The sequence below is a fragment of the Pelodiscus sinensis genome, chromosome 31, assembly GCF_049634645.1.
Source record: "Pelodiscus sinensis isolate JC-2024 chromosome 31, ASM4963464v1, whole genome shotgun sequence".
NCBI classification, from domain to species: Eukaryota; Metazoa; Chordata; order Testudines; family Trionychidae; genus Pelodiscus; species Pelodiscus sinensis.
Window position 1 is genome coordinate 1,686,080 of NC_134741.1, and position 20,255 is coordinate 1,706,334.

Here is a 20,255-nt window from a genome sequence, read left to right on the forward strand (position 1 = left end):
GGCAGCCTTGACCAGAGCCTGAGCCGCAGCAGCATCACAGGCAGTGAGTGCTTTGGCAGCCCTGGCCAGAGCCAGGGACATGTGGTAGTGAGGGACTGGGCTGTTCTAGTGACCAGGACCATGTGGTGAGGACATCTGGTTCCAGCTCCACTTCACTAAAGAGCTCCACCTTGGGATCTCAAAAGGTAAATCTGCAGGTTATTTGAGGGTACGTCTACACTAGTCCCCTAGATCAATCTAGGGAGCCTAATGAGGGCGACCGGAATTGCAAATAAAGCCCTGGATTTAAATATCCTGCACCTGATTTGCATGTTCCCAGCTGGTCGCCCTTTTAGAAATTGACTAGCCTGAAGTAACTGCTCGTATCTACACACAGCAGTGAAACGGGATTCTGGAATAAAGCCCTAAATCGAATAAGGAGGTATTCCTTGTGGAATGAGGTTTACCATCTAATTCGATTTAGGGGCTCTACTCTGGAATCCCATTTCACTGCCGCAGGTAGACACGGGCAGTTACTTCAGGCTAGTCAATTTCTAAAATGGCAACCAGCCATTGACATGGCAAATGACTAGAGAAACGTTCTGTGCCCTGATCATATTTAAGAGCTTAAACCATGTCAAGGAGAACAATTCTCTCTGATCCTCTGTAGCCTTGTTACTTGTAAAGGCATCAATCACATCAATAGTGCTGATTGTGCCAATAACTATTTTTCTCCCTGCGGAAGTTATTTCTCTCAATCTCACTCTCTCCCACACACTGTGTAGAAGCAACTAAAACATTTTTAATTAATGTTGATTATTTTCTATTCATGGTAAATCAATATGCAACCAATGATGACATATTAAAAGGACTTTTCTATGACTGACGGGGTCTAAAGCATGCAGATACTATAAGAAATAATCTAATTATTGGTTATACGTCCTATATATAGTGTAGTAATGTAAAGAAAAAGAGCTAGATGAAATTTTCTGGTGATATCCCTAAATTCACCTTCTGAATGTCATTAACTTGCAACTGCAGAATGAGCTTTAGAGTCAATGGCGAGGAATGGTACATTCACTTTTTATGCTTTACAAATTAGTACTTTCACTAGATTACACTGGGAAGAAAGTGCAGGGGTTGGGATGATGGGGACACTGCAGAAGTTAGGGGCAAAGAGGGCACAATACAGGGTTGGTAGCAAAGGGTGCACAGGATGGGGGGTGCAGCAGATGGGGGAAACTCATGGATGCAGGACCAGTGGAGCAAGGCTGGGTGGGAATGAGACTAGGTGCCAAGCTGGGAAGTTTTCAGGGTGAGTGTGTGCAAGGTCATGCACCTTGTTAATTATCCTTTGTTTTAGTATTTTTCTTCCATAAAAATTTAAATTGCATGTGTGTGTGTGTATGCAAAAATTCTCAGTAACTCTCGTGTGCCACAGTGGCACACATCTGAACAAGTGCACAGAATGTCACTCTTTGTGCTCAAGAAAAAAACTCGCTCCACTCGTGGATGGAAAATCTTAGAGGGAATACTGGTTGAGGGCTCCAGCTGGGGGTGTTATCTCAAAGATGGAGGGGACTGACATGTAAGTCATTGAAAGGCTACATTGAGGACAGAAGAATCCCACAAGCTCTCGCTCCCCAAGCTTAGGTGCTACTGTGAAGGGGAAGAAGGAAGATACACCTCTTGCCTGGGAGACACGTCTGGGCCAGGGTTGAGACCAGTGGGTAGAGGTATCTCTCCCCACCAAAGCCCTATAAGTTTGCATGGCATTTAATAGCCACCTGACCAGACAGTTTAAAAGGAACTCAGGTTATAGGTTTCTCCCCTCTGCGGGTCCTCTGAAGGCTAACAGGATTTGAGCTCTGACTAAAGCTTTCCTCACAGTCAGAACAGCTGAATAGTTCTCTCCTCTCTCTGAGTTGTCTTATGTTTAACAAAATCTGACCTGTGTTTGAAGCTTTTTCTGCAATGTATTATCTGATGGCTGGTAACACAGGAGCACTGACTGAAGCTTTTCCCACAGTCAGGACAATTGAAAGGTTTCTCTCCTGTATGGGTCCTCCTATGCGTAACAAGGCTTGAGCTCTGACTGAACCTTTTCCCGCAGTCAGAGCAGCTGAAGGGTTTCTCCCCGGTGTGACTCCTCCTATGGGTAACAAGGTGGGAGCTGCTACTGAAGTTTTTCCCGCAGTCAGAGCAATTGAAAGGTTTCTCTCCTGTGTGAGTTCTCCAATGGATAACAAGGTTTGACTTCTGACTGAAGCTTTTCCTACAGACAGAGCAATTGAAAGGTTTCTCTCCTGTGTGAATCATCCTATGTATAACAAGGTGTGAGCTTCTATTGAAACTTTTCTCACAGTCAGAGCAGGTAAAGGGTTTCTCTCCTGTGTGGGTCATCCTATGTCTAACAAGGTCTGAGCTGCTACTGAAGTTTTTCCCACAGTCAGAGCAGTAGAAGGGTTTTTCCCCGGTGTGGGTTCTCCAATGGATAACAAGGTTTGACTTCTGACTGAAGCGTTTCCCGCAGTCAGAGCAATTGAAAGGTTTCTCTCCTGTATGGCTCCTCCTATGGGTAACAAGGTCTGAGCTGCTACTGAAGCTTTTCCCACAGTCAGAGCAGTAGAAGGGTTTTTCCCCTGTGTGGATCCTCCTGTGTTTAACAAGATGTGACTTCTGATGGAAGGTTTTCCCACAGTCAGAGCAACTGATGGGTTTTTCCTCTGTGTGGGTTCTCCTATGGTGAACAAGGTCTGAGCTCCCTGTACAGCTTTTCCCACAGTGAGAGCAAATGAAAGGTTTCTCTCCTGTGTGGGTCTTCCTATGTGTAACAAGGTATGAGCTGCTACTGAAGCTTTTCCCACAGTCAGAGCAGGTGAAGGGTTTCTCTCCTGTGTGGGTCATCCTATGTCTAACAAGGTGTGAGCTGCTGCTGAAGTTTTTCCCGCAGTCAGAGCAATTGAAAGGTTTCTCTCCTGTGTGTGTCCTCCTATGGGTAACAAGGTGTGAGCTTCTACTGAAGCTTTTCCCACAGTCCGAGCAGCTGAATGGTTTCTCTCCTGTGTGGGTCATCCTATGGGTAACAAGGTATGAGCTGCTACTGAAGTTTTTCCCACAATCAGAGCAATTAAAAGGTTTCTCTCCTGTGTGGGTCATCCTATGTCTAACAAGGTGTGAGTTTCTACTGAAGCTTTTCCCACAGTCAGAGCAGTTATGGGGTGTGTCTCTTGTATGTATTTTCTGATGGTTCATAAAGTGTGAGTGTTCACTGATGGTTTTCTCAGAGTCAGAGCACTTGAAGGGCTTCTCTCCTGTGTGGGCTCTTTGATGTTCAAGAAGAGTTTCACAGTCACTACAAGTGCAGGGTGATTCTTGATGGGGGATTTCCTGTTGAACGGTTTCTGTGTTTCTTTTCTCCCTTCTGCTCCTGTCACTGGAGTAACACTGTCCCTCTGCTGGATGGTTTCCCTGCTGTCTTTCTGGGCTATGCTGACTCTCACAGCTCTCTCCTTGCTCACGTATCTGGAAAACATACCCTTCAGATCTTCCCAATAACATCCTACATGGAGACACTTGCTCCAGTCCGTCTTGCTGAAGACTCTTTTCATGGTTCTCAGTCAGCGTCCCATCCCCTGTTGCAATAGAGAAATAATTGAGACAGGAGTTATTCTCCATGATGAGCTAAAAGGAAACTCTGAAAGAGGAATAGAAAAGGGGACACACTCAAATAATGGTCAAATTATCATGAGTGGAGTTCATCCTCCTCCTTCACAAGCCTTCCACAGAGGAGAGAACACAGTCTTTCCTCACCCACCACACACTGACTGGAGTGCAAGACAGACTGAACAGTCAGACTTCATGAAAACACATAAATTACATCTGCTATAAGGAGACAGAAATTGATTTCTGAGTCAGTTTAAGTGATTGCTCACCTGTGTGGGTGTTGCAGATGATCTCCCCTTCCTCACAGCTCTGGGGATCTGGGACCCGCAACTCCTCCTCCCGCTCCACCCAGGAGATCACATCAGTTTCGGAGACTGGAAATCCTGTTTGGAGAGCAATGAACCAAGTGCTGATCTTGTTCATTAAGGTCTGTGCCATTACTGCTTCCCAAGCCAGGATCTGAGTCACCCACCCAGAGACGCACCTTTCCTCACCTTGCAGAGACTTGCCTCTGGCTGGTACAAAACCCCTGGACACACTCACCTGCAGTAAAGGTGCGTCACCCCCCCGCTTTGGGAATGGCCCAGCTCTCTCTCAAGGGGAGCTGAGCACTCTGCTGCACAGCTCAGTCCCTCTCACAGTTCATTCTATGCCCCCGGCATCCCAGGGCTGGACAGGAACACACTGCTCAGAAGAGGAGCTCTAGTAAGGGCTTTCAGGTCTGACATCAAGGTCCCAGGCAGGGCTCAGACAGCAGCTGTCACATGACAGGTCACTAGGACTTGAAGGACCCAGCAGATCTCTAGCTCCCCAAGGCTCTGTCCACAAATCTCCTGGCTGGTGGGCTGGGCTTGCCCTGATCTTTGGCTCAGATGCTCTACTTGGGCCAGAAGGAGGCAGAGGAAGTTGCCTGAGCATCTATGTGAATCCTTGGCTGGTTGCTTCAGGTCCTGCCTATGCTTCACACTCCTGATCTCAATTGCCTGTGTCTGGGTGGGCCCTGCCAGATGCCCACAACAGATGCCGTTTCCATGGCTGCCCAGGGTGGCGCTGGGCTTCTCTCAGGGGAAGCCAGTGCAGAGATAGGCCATGCTGCTTCTCTGGTGCTTGTAGCTGTTGCTCAGCTCCCCCTCTGCAGCCTCGGTTCTACTCTGCCAGCAGCAGCCTTTGTGTGGTTTCCCAGTCTGCCTCTTGTGGCGAGCCTGGTCTTTGATTTGATGCCTCTCTAGGGCTGCACAGAATTTCTCACCTTTACACCTTGTGAGCACGTTCCCCTCAGCTTCAGCCCCACCCCTTCTCAGAACTTCATTTAGTGTTCAGAAGGGCCACCTGTGACATGACCATGGAGCTCATTGTGCTACTGCTGTTACACAACTACAATAAACCTTGTGCAAAGTGTGTTCAGTGCCATGTCAATGGGAATGTTCTGATGTGATGACTATGATTATCTTGTTTATGTCCATTATTTTTTAACTGGAACAGGATGGACTTTGGCACTGGGTACCAACTATCCAGGAAAGCACATTCCTGAGGAGGAGGAGGCCAATCAACACACAGATCTCAGTAACTCCAAACACACAGTCCTAAGAGGTGGCTCAGAAAGACACTGACCCTTGTGCACAAGAGTGAGATGAGGGGATAATGGATACGGATGTTTTGTTCAAACAAAGAGGCAGGAGGCTAAGGTGGTAGAACCCATGGAACACAACATGCATCTTGTTTGTGTCAACGTATTGAGAGGAGAAGGCACAGGAGGGGCATGCTGATGCTGGCTGAGGGGCAGCGTTCTGATTGCTGACTGAGCGGATACCGTTATTGGGTTGGGACAAGTCTCACTATACCTGTGCCTGAGGAGCTGGAACACTAGCACCCTGCTCCTTTTCACAATAAACTTGGCCGAGTGCCTTAGCATCTGAATGGAGCCTGGGCCTTTCTTAGTGGCAACGTGAAGGTGTGCTGAATAGATAAGCCGAACGCTCTGCCAGTGTTGCTGGCATCAGAGCTCCAGAAAGAGCCGCCTAACCTGAACAGCTGTAACGACGCTCTGTGGCACTAGCAACAATTAATATGGCACTGCAATCGCTATGGAAAGCAAAATTAACAATCACAGCAGCACCTGGGAATTCTAGTGTAAATCAGGACCCCACTGTGCTATCGCAGTGCTCATATGGAGCTAAGCATCACCCCTCTTTAGTTTAGGTATCCTTCCCAGCCCTGAGAAACAGGGACACTCTATAATAGCTATTAAAGAGAGAGGTGACCGCACACAGAGAGTGTAAGAGACTTGATCAAGAACACACAGGAAGTCTGTGATGGGCAGAGAACTGAACACAGGTCTCCTGAGCACGAAGCCAGACAATCACACAGGAAGAAAAAGTCCCTACCCGAAGATATTTCACTCTAAAAAGACAAGACAAATGACGTGATTTATCTCCACTGTCAGGGCTTGACAAGCGGCGGCTGTGACAGACCGGGCCGTGGCTGGGCACAGCTGAGGGTGTCCGCTCAGGGCGAATTGCTCGAATCTGGGGCTCCTTACAGCCCCCGACTGGTGACCTCTCCACACAGGCCACAAACCAGTCCCACAGAGCACTTCAGCTGCCTGCCTGAAGCCTCCCGAGCAAAACCCCTCTAACACCCCAGCAATATCCGTGCCCCAGATGGCCCCGGGCCTCATACACAGGTGGGGGGGGTCCTAGCACCCAATCCCACCTACCCCGAACAAGTTCTGTCCGGTTCCAAGAAACCAGCCACAGATCCCTGGTCAATTTACCCTCTGGACCTTACCCACAAATCACGCTGGGCCAATCCTTTAGAATCTATATCTAAAGGTTTATTATCACAAGAAAGAAAAGCATGAGAGTAAGGTTATTAAAGTACAGTACGTTACATGCACCGAATCTCCCAGTCCTCGATGCAGGCTCTAGCAGAGATGTTGCAGCTGCTGGTTTAAAAGTTCTTATTGCACATCCTACGATCAGGATGGGTTCACAGGTCTTCCGGGCTCTTCAATCCCTGCAATGCTGCCTCTGGGATGAAGTGCTGAGCTGAGAACAAAATGGCATCGACCACATGGCCTCTTTATACCCCCTTCCTGGCCTCTTCTGGTATGCAGCAGGTCACCTGGTCCTCAGCCTCTCTCTGCTGGCCGCTCTTAGGTGTCCACCCTCATGCTTTAGGTGTGTCTTTGGGCCATCAAGTGCCATTGTTCCACAGGGCTTCACTACTCAGCCTGTCCATAGCAATGCTTAACCACATTCAGAGAAATATTCAGCTTCCATACAGATTACAGATCTACACACACAGACATTATATACTCACATAAACAGTGTACACAGGATCAACAAACAATAAGCTCCCATTCAATACCCCACATGGCTCCCTTTCATACCAATTTCTGGGGCCAACACCCCCACCTAGGGGTGCAGCAGCGATCTGGCTGCTTCCCTCCAATTTGGTAACGTGACACCCCCAATGCAAAATTGATGCAGGAAGTGATGCCAGTAACATCACTGAGGGCATCACAGGCCTCCCCAACCAAAATGGTGGCGTGCCTCAGTTTCCCTTCTCATACAGGACCTTCTGGCAGGAACCCTTTTTGTCCTGTAAGAAGTTCCAAGACCAGTTACAAGTGTTAACCACGAAATAGCAACATCACAATGTCCCCTTACATACCGTCTGTCGTTTGGAACATCTCCAGACAGATTACATGGTATTTTCATAAGCTCATGCACACTGTATACCGTTACAATTCTCTGCAACAATAATACATTGGTTACAAGAATTAACATTAGTAACAAGAACAATCCTATACCAGGTGTATACTGAAATTCTCCATCAGGCCCCATCTCTGGCCCCACACTATTGCAGTTTTGGCCCCTCAGGTTTAAACTGCAAATCTTCTTGACCAAAGCAAGTCCTGCCCCTCCCCCTTGTCCTCTGGGCTCCAGGCCTGAAACCTCTGGCCTGACCAAGACAAAGGGCTGGCTGGGTGTGACTCCCTGGCTCACCATGGCCCTGGAATTCTCCCCCTTCCCCCACTCAGTGGGGTAACAGCAGTAAGCTGTAGACTCCCAAGTCTCTCCTCTGTCCACCTCCAACCTCTGTTTCCACATGGAACCAGCTATCCATTTCCCTGATTGAGTATGAGTGTCCACCGTGTCCGGAGATGGGAGCTTAACTGCCATCTCCTGCATCCTAGAGAAAGTAACCACACAGCCGTTCTGCCCTGCATACTTAGCTACACAGTCCTTCTCCTGAATCTGAGACAGTAACTTCCCACTCTCCTCATTCACCTGGGAACGATCCTGTTCCATACCCACTGACTTCCCAGCCAGCTGGTCACCCACAGTCACTGGGTTAGCAGCCTGCTCCAGCTCTCTGGCTGTTCCTGCCTCATCTGGAACAACCCTCAGTCCCTCTGAGACTTCTCCAACACCATCCACACTGGGTTTCCCTAAACCCAAGTCAGTGGTGTCACTGCTAACAGACAAGTTCTGTCTGTCAGGCACTGCAACAAGTGCCTCACACAAGAAGCTGCTGCCTTTTACAGGCAGAGCTTTCTCCTGAATGCCTTCTCCAAGCCAGGCATCGTCACCTCCCTCAGTCACAGCAAACTGCTTACTACAAGCACTGCCAGGACTCTCCTCCCTATGAGCTTCCTTAATCAGCAGTTCACCCTTCCTTGGCTCTGCAGTAGCATTGCCCTGCTGAGCACCAACCAATTCCTCCTGCAATTAATTCCCTTACTCCCCGAGTTATCTCTGGCCCCTCAGGTGGATTCACAGATAATCCCCTCTCAGGCACATAGACAGACTCACAAGAGACAGGGTCAGAGGCATCTTCACTCCCTGCGCAGCTCTCTAGATGGCTGTAAACGTCCACACCATCATTAGGCACCAGAGTTAACACACCCTCATTCTCTTCTTGTGCCCGGGCTAAGGGGTCTCCCTGCTCCCACAGAGTCGCTCCCCCCTCTGCGAGCAACACAGCAGCATCAGGCACAATATCAGGGTCACCACTGTCTGGTCTCTGGGGTTCTGGTAAAACACTGACTGACTCTACCTGAGTCACCTCATCCCTCTCCCCAGCAGACACAAACCTTGGGCCACCCCCTTCCTGGGCCTTAGCCATATCCAGACCCAACTCTGGGACAACAACACTGCTCTCAGCCTTCACAGGCTGTGGGGCACCTTCCTCAGACAAAGGAAGAAACTCTTCCCCACACAGACAGACAACCAGAGACAGCTTCTCCCTTGTCCCAACACCCCTGGCTAATCTCAGGCATACAGCTAGCCACTGGGACAGCTTCCTTTACTGCCCCACTGCTACTTCCACCAGCCAAATTGCCAGCTTGCACACACTGTGCTTCTTCACACAAATCACTTTCAGCTTGTGCAGGTTCAATTTCACAAACCTCACCAGCCAACAACACCTCAACCAAAACTCCGCTCTGGCCAGCCACTCCAGACTGCCCCAGATAAACACTTTCCTGATTTTTGGGCTCTTCCTGCCCCGGTTCTGATTCCAGCCTCACCTTGAAGGCATCAGATGGGCCCTCACCCACAGGCTCACTGCCTCCCTGCACAGACACACAGCCATCTGCCACAGGCACACATGGAGAGACACTTTCCCCTTGGTTACAGGGAGATTGACCAGCCTCAGAGAACTTCCCAGAGTCACCTGTACCCCCCTCACAGCGCCCATACATGCTTTGGGGCTGGGTTACAACATTAGCTGGGCAAAATATGTCTGCCATATCATAAGCACACCGCATACCCACAGAGTTATACATTGAACCTTCAGGAGAATACAGTCTCTCTTGTTCTTTTAGTCTCTTAAGCTGGAGGTCAAGTCTAGTATTGTCCTCCTTGGCTAGGGCCATCTTCTTTGCATGCTCTGCCATTCTCTCTGCATGTTCTGCTTTTCTCATCTCAAGTTCCCGATCCATCTCCTGCTTTCTCTTAGCAATTTCTTCATCTGCCTTCTGCCTTCTTTCAGCAGCTTCCTTGGCTTGCTCCTTTTCATCCACATCTCTGGTTAGTAACAACACTACCAGATCTAGTTTAGAGGCTCTTTTCCTAAAGGCAATGCCTCTTCCTGAGCACAAATACTTCAGAGCCTCTCTATTTAGGCTCTCATACTGGCACTGACTCATTTCAGCTGCCCTTTACCCAACCAAACTCTCAGTACTAAAAATCAAATTTAGACAGCGTGGGGTCCTGATCCCAAAGCTCAATTGACCAAGATCTGTGGATCCTGCCGACTACGCCACTGTGACAGACCGGGCCGTGGCTGGGCACAGCTGAGGGTGTCCGCTCAGGGCGAATTGCTCGAATCTGGGGCTCCTTACAGCCCCCGACTGGTGACCTCTCCACACAGGCCACAAACCAGTCCCACAGAGCGCTTCAGCTGCCTGCCTGAAGCCTCCCGAACAAAACCCCTCCGACATCCCAGCAATATCCGTGCCCCAGATGGCCCCGGGCCTCATACACAGGTGGGGGGGTCCTAGCACCCAATCCCACCTACCCCGAACAAGTTCTGTCCGGTTCCAAGAAACCAGCCACAGATCCCTGGTCAATTTACCCTCTGGACCTTACCCACAAATCACGCTGGGCCAATCCTTTAGAATCTATATCTAAAGGTTTATTATCACAAGAAAGAAAAGCATGAGAGTAAGGTTATTAAAGTACAGTACGTTACATGCACCGAATCTCCCAGTCCTCGATGCAGGCTCTAGCAGAGATGTTGCAGCTGCTGGTTTAAAAGTTCTTATTGCACATCCTACGATCAGGATGGGTTCACAGGTCTTCCGGGCTCTTCAATCCCTGCAATGCTGCCTCTGGGATGAAGTGCTGAGCTGAGAACAAAATGGCATCGACCACATGGCCTCTTTATACCCCCTTCCTGGCCTCTTCTGGTATGCAGCAGGTCACCTGGTCCTCAGCCTCTCTCTGCTGGCCGCTCTTAGGTGTCCACCCTCATGCTTTAGGTGTGTCTTTGGGCCATCAAGTGCCATTGTTCCACAGGGCTTCACTACTCAGCCTGTCCATAGCAATGCTTAACCACATTCAGAGAAATATTCAGCTTCCATACAGATTACAGATCTACACACACAGACATTATATACTCACATAAACAGTGTACACAGGATCAACAAACAATAAGCTCCCATTCAATACCCCACATGGCTCCCTTTCATACCAATTTCTGGGGCCAACACCCCCACCTAGGGGTGCAGCAGCGATCTGGCTGCTTCCCTCCAATTCGGTAACGTGACAGCGGCAAGCCCCACTCGCCAGCCGCGTGGTTTGGCATGCTGCGCATGCGCAAACCGCGCTGCGCAGCCGCACTGGGCTATAATCTACTCACCATGGGCAAATAGATTAGCCCATTTATCGAGCCCTGTCCATTGTACACAGACGCAAGTGAGCCCCAGAGAGAATGAAGCTGAACTTTTGAAAGGAAACCCTGCCTACGCCTCAAATGCCAGGAGATCTCTGCTCACGTTTATCTACTACAGAGCTACCTCGGACAAAATACTCAGAGCATCAACTGCTTCATCCACCCTCCCTCAGCCCCAGCATCCAGCCACTCCCACTGGCAAGTACCAGCTTGTCATAGAGATTAGCTACAGGCAGGGAAGGACTCTGGGAACCACACCCTCCTTCCAGTGGCTGAGCACATTGCCACAAGGGGACCCTGCAGGCACTAAGAGTAGCCAAACCCAGACCCTGATATCTGGTACCTGCTGTTCCTGCCTGAACCCTTCTACTCACACTTCCAGTCAAGGTAGAAGATGGGCAAAATAGGCAGTGAGACCTTAGTTGTGGGCAAAGCAGCACCACTGTTATGACCCTGAATCTGCTTTTTCTGGGAGGGGGCACAGAGGGCACAGTCTTTCACACAAAAGCCAGGATTATTGGGGCAGATACTCATGACATTGTGGGCAAAGGCAATGAATGATCCTGAATCAAACCCAACCCAGCTGCTTCAGAGCCCTCCCAGCTTTTGTTACCCAAAGGGACAGGAATCCTTACTCAGCCAGTTCACAGCCTCATAATTCTCCTGCATCACATCCCCGTAGAGGGCTCTCTGGCCCGGGTCTAGCAGAGCCCATTCTTCCTCAGAGAAATACACAGCCACCTCCTCGAAGCTCACCAGCTCCATCATGGCCATTTCCTGTTCCTGGCTTTGCAGGCCAGGGGCTGAGCTGGAGACAGACATGGGTGTTCCGCAGCCTGGCAAGGGGAGAAGGGGAATTGGAGACATTTTAGATGGGACTTTAATCCTTTCCACACACCCATTCTCCCCAGACTCTGTCCCTAATGACACACGTGTTAGACTCTGCCATTTTAGACAAAAGTTTTAGTCTAGATATTCCATAATCAACACACAGGAGTTAGATCCCAAATCCATATTCATTTCTCTCCATACCAGGCTTGAGTTACAACATTGCTGCGTTTGCCACAATGGGATTTAGTTCTCAGCAGTCAGTGTTTCTGATAACAAGCCACATATTTATCTGCCTGAAGAGGGACATAGGTTAAATGTAGTCTGGTATATTTAAAACCCTTAGTCTTAATTCACAGATTTGCAGCACAAACTGTGCTCTCTCATCTGAGGGAGAGGTTATGAACCCTTTCCATAACAGTGAAGTTAACACCACCATTCAGATGCTTATTATTAAACATGTGTACTTATTATTAAACACGTGTGCTGAGTGTTTGCAGGAAGAGATCTTAAAATTCATGCATTCATGGTATCAGAAGATATCCTTAGTTGTGCAGTCTGACCTCCCTCAGTGGCACAAGCCATTACACTTAGTCCAGTTACCCAGGCACAGAGCTCTGTTTCCCCACAGTGTATTTTCTAGAAAGTCCCCCAGTGATTTGAAGATATCAAGAGATGGAGAATCCACCAGTTCTTTGATAATTTGTTTCAGTAGCTAATCCTCTTGGCTTTCGAACATTTGTGCCTCTTTTATAGTCTGAAATAGTCTGGCTTCAGATTTCACGAATCTGCTCTCACTAAACCTTATCCACTTGACAGGGTGGGCAATTCATTTTGTTGGGGGGCCAAGTGTAAAGTGGCTGAGAGTTGCATTCTTCCATGACATTAATGCAGGAAATGCAGGGTCTGGGATGGGCACTGGAAGGAGGACGATGCTTGGAGTACGGGTTTGAGATGCAGAACGGATAGAGTGGTCTAGGAGGGAGTTTGGGTGAAAAAGGCAGGTTGTGATCTAGGACACTGGATTAGCCAACTACTCGTTAGACATATAACAACTTTAACATAATTTAATTTAGAGAAGTGACTTAGTGGACAAATAAGGAGCTGTGGGTTTCTGATGACTGAGCGCTCTTGCATATTTAGCTGCAGGAGGAGGACAGAGTTTGGGTATGCAGAGTGGGGGGCAAGAGTGGGGAGCAGAGATTAGGAGGGGAAGGGAGAGGTTGGGATGTCAAAAGACTCCCGTCCAGAGCATGCCTATCTGAGTGACTCCCGGTCAGAGGCCAAGCACCTCAGGCAGGCAGGGAGTGTGCCCAGCCCTCTCACAGGCTGCAGGGCCATATCCGGAGGGGAGGGGGCATCATGCTTTGTTTCTGGCCAGAAACTGGCCAATGAGATTGTCCTGGGGGTGGCAGCACCTGAAGCCTTTCCCCTCCCCTCTGGGCTCACAGTCACTTTCTGAGTGACTTGCAGATGGGGAATGGCATCCGTGGGCTGGATCCAATGGCTTGGTGGGGTGGATCCAACCCATGGGCAGTACTTTGCTGAGGCCTGCACTAGACTTAACAGCCCTTGGGGATCCAGCAGTTTCTCACCATGAACAAACTGATACTGTTGAAGCCAGTCCGTTCTCAGCCTTTCATCCCATTTATTGTTTGAAACCAACCCCATACTGAAACTAATTGAGCAGTGAAATCTGAGCCTAAAGGTGCCCTCCTTTAGCATCACAAAGCCATAAACGAGTGTTTCTCCAAGTGTCCACAGATCCCCATGTAGTGCCCCTGGGTCTCCTCATTGATCAGTGGATGAGATTTAGGGCTGAGAGTGCCGTGGTCGCTGGGTTTGGTTGGTAACTTCAATGACAATCCCATGAAGATGTTTTCATAGGAATGTTCTCATCATTTAAAGAATCTCCACTTGCAAACTCACCCTGTCTGTAAGCTCCCAGGGATTTTCTTCTTGCTCTCTCTAGTGCAGAGGGCAGAATGTCTGGTGGGGGAAGGGATAAGAGAGGTGAGACTCCAGGCTCTCCTATTTATAACACTGTTCCCACTCTGAACTCTGCATTTCAATTGTATCAGAGACCAGACAGAGATGCACTCAGGAATTTAGTATGAAAGAGCCTGAAACTTTCATTTCCTTCCTCACTCGGGCACCTCCCAGCTTTGGAGCCAACATCCCTGCAGCCTCACACCCATCCCAGGAGAGAGAAGCTGTAAAAGATTTACTCTTCCCTCCTCACCCCCTCCCATTTGGTTTCCCATTCACTTACTGCCTCTTATCATAACCTGGAGCTGTGGTGGTAGAACACATTGCCATCACGGTAACTTTAGCCATTTTGATTTCTGAACAGGAGGTTCAGAGTTTGCAAACCCCTGGCTCTATCTACACACAGTGGGGTCTGTTCGCTCAATGTCTCTAAGGAGAGCCAAGTGATGGAGCTGTCATTCTCTACGTGGGAATTCAGGCAGGGGAAGGTGGACTACACAGGCCAGATACTTGAACCACTTTCCCCTCATCCATCCTTTCTAGGTACCTTTGAACTCCCTCAAAGTCTCCAACAGCTCAATCGTTTTCTGGGAGAAACCTCTGACTTGTTCTTCCAGTTCAGGGGAAATCTCCTCTGACAGCTGGAATTGCTCCATCTCACACCTGCACAGAAGTAATTTCATGTGATTGTATTTAGTTTACTGCTGATAAGTTCTGGCTAGTAAGTCTCAGCTCTAACAGGCCTGAAGTTAGAATTTCTCCAATTCTCCCAGCCTGAGAGCAGGGGTAACACATCCCATGGCCGTGCAACCTTCCCCTGAAAGGTCCCATTGCTGTTCTTCACTTCTGGCCTGAGGAGACTGGCTGGCGGACTAAAGGGGAATTGAGTCTCCATGACCAATTCACTCCTTGGCTTCCAGGTGCTGAGGGACAGGAGGTTTCCAGGTGTAGGAACCTGTCCACTAGGGACTAGACTGAGATACCAGCTCCCCTGTCCCCAGCTCCTTCCACATAGGTATCCAAACAGCCCTCGGATGGGACAGACTCTTGGTCCCTGCTGCTCTGGGTTGAATGGCGATCAGTGGCCAACAGCGATAGGCCCATTTTCCATCCCACAGACTTGAGGCAGCCAATCCCCAGGGAGGCGACAGTTCCAGGAAACATTTGAGGTGAGACTGTGCGCTGAATGGGGAATTCCAGAGTCTGTGCGAGGATGAGACCCTCAGAATTAAATGAGTCAGAGACATTTGCATCTAACATCTGGCTGTAGGACTCTGGGGAGATGTGGTGCTAACATCAGCTCCAAGCCCTTTCCCTGCGCTGTGTAATGTGAGGGGATTGAGAGCCACATACCTACTCAGGGTGCTTCTTACATCCTAGGAAAAAGAGACAGAAAAGAATCTCAGGCCTATTGAACACACACAAGGGGATGTCACGGAAGGGATTTTGCAAACCTGGGACCTCAGGGAAGGAATTTTGCAAACATGGGAAGAGAGGCCCTGCACTGGCCCCAGGAACATGGATCCCTTTGAGCGAATGGGGCTTTGCCATTACTAATAGCTCTGTACCTGTAACTCTACAAAGCAAAAAAGTCATTCACATAGCAGCAATGCACATAGAGTTACACCGAGATCTGACAGCTGGAACCCAGCACTTCTGATTCAGGAGCCTCCCTTCCCTGTGTGGGGAGCTGGGACATTTCTCCCTCAGTCTCACCTGCAGGAATTCATTTGCTGGCTTCTGACACTTCCCCTCCAGCTCACCAATCAGCTCACTGATACGGGAAATCTGCACAGAGAGTTTCCAGACAGTGTCAGTCTGGAGCCTCCCAATCTCCTCATCCAGCTTCTTCAGCTGGACTAGGAGGAGTTGCTCTTGTTCCTCCAGGAACTGCCACTGCTGAAACTTGGCCACAATTATCTGCCTCTCCACTTGGGTCCATTTCTGTATGAAAACAGGGAAAGGGCTGGTCAGGGGCATGGATGGAGTCCAGGGCCCTTTCATGGGGAGTTGAGTGCGTAGCAGGGAGAATTTCTTGGAAAACCCTAAAATTTGTGACATTGGTTACTAGGCAGAGGCGTCTCTCCCAGCATCTCCTTTGGCCCGTGTCCCTCTGAAATGGATGTTCCTATCTCTGTCATGGGCAGCATCTTCTGTTATTCATGGGCTCTGGGAATTCAGACCCAGAGCAACAGGAGGCAGGACTCAGCACCAGCCTGACAAAGATACTCAGGAAGGAAAAAGAAAAAAAACACGTTAATACACCAAGTGAGTAGACAGCCCTTCAGGGGGACATTCAGCTCCCTTGTGGAGGATGTCTGGGAAAGCCACAAAGGCTGGACATTAACTTGTGCACTGACATGGATGCTCAGGGCCTGTCTACACATGGATTTCATGCAGCAATCTATGATCCAGAAGAAACACAAACAAACCCAATCTCACCAAGGCCACACAGGATTCTGCCTCCTAACACAGCCCTCCCACTGCTGGTCCATAGCCACAGGCACCTACCAGATACTCCTGGCTTTTCCCTTCTGCTGTTGTTTTCCTTCCCAGCACCTTTTCTCTCTCTTCCCTCAGAGTCTTCAAATGGGCCTCCAATTTTTCCTGAAGAAACAGAAATAAGCACGAGGGCAAACTACATCAGATGTTGGGAGTCCATTTGTCTGCCTTTAAGAGAGTCCCAGTTTTGTGGAGCTCTCTCCCTGTACAGCAGGGACTCAGCCCTGGACATGGCTTTGTCCACAAAAAAAGAGACAGGAGGAGACTGCTGATAGCAGGACACCTGTGAGGGTGGGGGACAGGTCGGTGGTGGCACCTTTGTAAAGAATGATGCAACTGGCGATTAGGGAGGTAAAAATGCTTAACAATACTAATGATGTAACTGATTACAATTTTATCAGGGACAGTATTTTTTAACCTGCTGACAGCCAGGGCTGGTATCAGAAATGGGCTCTCCTGGGTCCGGGGATCTCTTGCGAGGTCTGCCGGGGGTGGCCACAAGAACAGCTGGCCGATGGGAACTCCCAGCAGCTGCAGACTGATGTTAGCTGCCAGAGGGAAGCAGGCACTGCTGGGGAGTTTAACCAGTAATTGGCATCGATAAAGATTAGCTCATCTGTTAACCCGTTTGAACTCTTGCTACAATCCAGTTGAATCCGAGTTGTGCCCGACATGGGCCTGCACTTCCTGAAGCCCTGCTATGGGTGGGCTAGGGCTTTATTAAGGCATCTTTCCCTCCTAAGGACCATACTTCATCACTGTTCAGTGATACTGAGGGACAGGGAGCAGTGCAGTCTAACAGTTGGACCAGGGTTCGCAGCTAAACCCTATTTCTGACATGCTTGGCAACTATGAGCAACTTGCTGCCCCACCTCCCCTTCCTACAGTTTGTCTAACTGGACAGTGACCTGCTCAGATCAGGGACTTTCCCTTGCTGGGTGTTGTGCAGGTTCCAGATTGCCATTGCGGATCTACAAGGCAAATGACAGATTATTATTCCTGTTCTTCCAATCAGTAATGGCTTGTCACCTCCTCTTCTCCAGTCCCAAGGTAGCTCACTGACAGAGTGGCCTGTAGCTCCTGTGATCTAAACCTCTCTGATTGTTAACACCTTCCTTTGCGCAAACACCCCTGTCACCAGTGAGGGCTGGGTTTCAGGATTCAGAGCCTCAGAGAAACATTTCCCACATTAGGTATCTGTAAAGACTTGACATAAGTTGCCACATAGCCAGAACATTTATTTTTTACAGCATCTTTTGTAGGCTTTACAGAGCCGTGTCACACCTGTGCCCAGTAACAGTCAGTGAAATTAGCCTGTAATTAAAATACACTGGACAGTAACTCTGTACCTTGTACTCCTGGGCAGCTTCCTGTACAGGCACCACTGTGTGATCCTGGGATCTGTCATACACCACACAGATTGGAGTTTGATCTTCACAGAACAGCTTCAGAGCCTCCTGTTGCTCCCTGCACACCCCATCCCATCTTGCTTTCTTTGCTGCCTGGAAACTCAGGGGCTTGGCTAGTTCCACCACATTTGCCAGCTGCAGATTGGAACGGAGGGGTCCCTGCTGCTCAGTGTCTCTGCCCTGAGGGCTGAGGGGGGCCTGGCAGAAATTGTGCCCGCACTCTAGAGTGACTGGGGCTGTGAAATCCTCCAGACAGACGGGACGCGGCGCTTCCTCCCAGAGACTTTGCATGGGGCTCTCTGCAGCCATGGCTGCCTCCGGGCTGGGGAACAGGGGCCTTGTCACTTTCCTGAGCTCAGCAATGGAGGGGCAAGTCCAGAGGGCATGTGCGTGAAGTACCAGCACTGAGGATAAAAAACATCAAAATTAAAAACCAAGAAGCCCCAAGCTTTGCTCGCCCACTATCCCCTCCACTGGGCCCGCTCAGCCACCTGCCCCAGCCAGAATCACTCCCGTCTCTGTGCCTTCATGCCAGGGCCCCTCCTAACCCGGTGTTCAAATCACTCCCCCCACCTCTGCAGCCCCCTCACAGACCCTCTGTGCGACCCCGGCCCGCGCCAAGCGCTCAGCCGCCCCTTCAGCCGAGTGGGAGCATCAGGCCAACAGCCCGAGCGAGGGATCGATACGCGATCACAGAGGCCGGGGCGGGAGGGGGGGGGGGGGACAACGGGGCCAGCCAAAGCCTCCTCGCAGACCCCGCCCCCAGCGGGCGCGCCCCGATGCCCAATGCCGGACCCACCAGCAGCTCAACACGGCGGGTCACAGCCCCTCCCCCAAGCTCCCTCACGCTGGGCTGCGGTCTCCCCCGCTGTGGCGACCACTCCCCCAGCCCCGCAGGGCCGCGCGCCCGGGGAGTAACGGCCCCACCAGACCCAAAGAACGGCTCCTGGCTCAGGGAGCGCGGCACATGCGCAGTAACCGCGGCGATGTCTACCTTTCCCTACTAGCGCTTGCAGTCAGACGCAGCTGCGGTCCGGAGCGAGATGGGCGGAGCCTGAGCAGGCCCGGGGAGTGACGGGCTGGGACCTGCCGAAAACCCGACCGCGGTAGAGCAGAATGGGGCTGGCGCCGTGACACCGCGCATGCGCATCAGGTTCGTGACTCCGATCAGAATCCAGCGCCGGGGTTTAGCTCAGACTGGGAGCTGCCTGGCCACGCCCCCTGAGGGGGCAACTCCCCGGGCCACAGGCTTCTTCCGCTTCTCGGAGCGCGGTACAGCCCGCAGGTGGGCGGAGCATTTGCAGCGCGTGTAACAACACGGGGTGGTCTCTCAGTGCCGGGTTGGGCGTGTCCCGAGGTGGGAGGTTCTGGGCGGGGCCGGCGCGCGCTGCTGGGGCTGCAGGGTCCGCTCTGGGCCCCACGTGGCCATGGAGCGGGGCAGGGGGAGGCTGCGGTGGGTTCGCGCGCGGGGCCCTGGGACCGGCTCTTTGTTTCAGGGGCGGGCCCAAGAGACACCCACGTGGGCCAGTCCCGGTTTCTGCCCAGCGCGTCTGGTTGGTCTTTGGGAGACGCGCGTGCGCTTACCTGAGAGCTTGTGCTACTCATGTCCGGGCAGTGCGCATGCGCAGCGGATCTGGTGTAGTCTGCCCTTCTCTCTGCTTGCAGGAGCTGTGAGTTTTGCTTAGTCCCTGTCAAAAGCCTTTCGCAAGGGAGGAAAGTGGCTCAACCGTGGAGGTGGCTTCTCCTTGACTTGGCGAGGGGGTGGAGCAGATGCAGGTGGGGTTAGGGTGGGTAACTTTTGGGGCCAACTCAGCTCTGGTGAGGGGAGGGGATGCCAGGTAAACTGCAACACAGAGAGCAAAGCCCCAGCACAGGGAAGCTTCCCCAGTGGGAATGAGGCTCAAGTCAGAGAGTGGCCCTGGCAAGGGGCCTTTTTATTTGCTTAAACATTTATTTAATCACTTATTCACCTCGGAGGCACTGAGCATGCTCAGTAGGGCTGCAGCCGCCCCTGCATTTTGCCATGCCCACTCTATCTATATGTTTTTGCTTACTGCATTTTAAAGGTGTTTAAAAGGTAAAAAGGGTGCTAAAGACAAGACATGAAGTCTCATAACATTTTTCACATTTCTTTTGTCTTGTTCCCGGGACTCACAGAATTGCACTCCTGTCTCTGCAACCCATATTCATTATTTTGCTCTGTGTATATATGTCTTGTACTGTAATTACTCTGTGCAATGCACAGTGTTGGGGGGAGACGATACTTGAGTCAAAGTCCTGCTACTTTGAAACAAATGTAGGTGAAAGTCAAAGTAACCTTCTGCAAAACTACTTGAGTGAAAGTACAAAAGAATCATGTCTTAATTGTACTTATAGTAATAGAGATGTAGCCGTGTTAGTCTAGTCTAGCTAAAACAAAAAACAGGACTATGTAGCACTTTAAAGACTAACAAGATGGAAAGCTGTGATGGCACGTTG

The 20,255-nt window shown here is 50.4% G+C and overlaps 1 protein-coding gene across 1 annotated transcript; it reads right to left on the reverse strand.

The window, feature by feature from the left end:
* Window positions 1-464: 464 nt before the first annotated feature.
* LOC102460162 (uncharacterized) lies at window positions 465-18,765 on the reverse strand. Its single transcript, XM_075912999.1, has 10 exons — window positions 18,705-18,765; window positions 17,718-18,181; window positions 16,378-16,473; window positions 15,583-15,810; window positions 15,220-15,242; window positions 14,414-14,529; window positions 13,807-13,866; window positions 11,685-11,885; window positions 3,915-4,028; window positions 465-3,614 (listed from the first exon to the last, which is right to left on the reverse strand). The coding sequence occupies exons 2-10, from the start codon at window positions 18,084-18,086 to the stop codon at window positions 1,870-1,872; spliced, it is 2,952 nt and encodes a 983-aa protein (XP_075769114.1). The 5' UTR covers window positions 18,087-18,181; window positions 18,705-18,765; the 3' UTR covers window positions 465-1,869.
* Window positions 18,766-20,255: the final 1,490 nt, after the last annotated feature.

Bases quoted from the DNA above. Each gene is read 5' to 3' on its own strand.
- LOC102460162 (XM_075912999.1), bottom strand. From the start codon at position 18,086: ATGGCTGCAGAGAGCCCCATGCAAAGTCTCTGGGAGGAAGCGCCGCGT. The intron at 13,867-14,413 runs GTACCTAGAAAG...TTCCCCCACCAG, and splicing joins GACTTTGAGGGAGTTCAAAG to ACATTCTGCCCTCTGCACTA. The intron at 4,029-11,684 runs GTAAGGATTCCT...CTCTCCAAACAG, and splicing joins TGAGGCTGTGAACTGGCTGA to GATTTCCAGTCTCCGAAACT.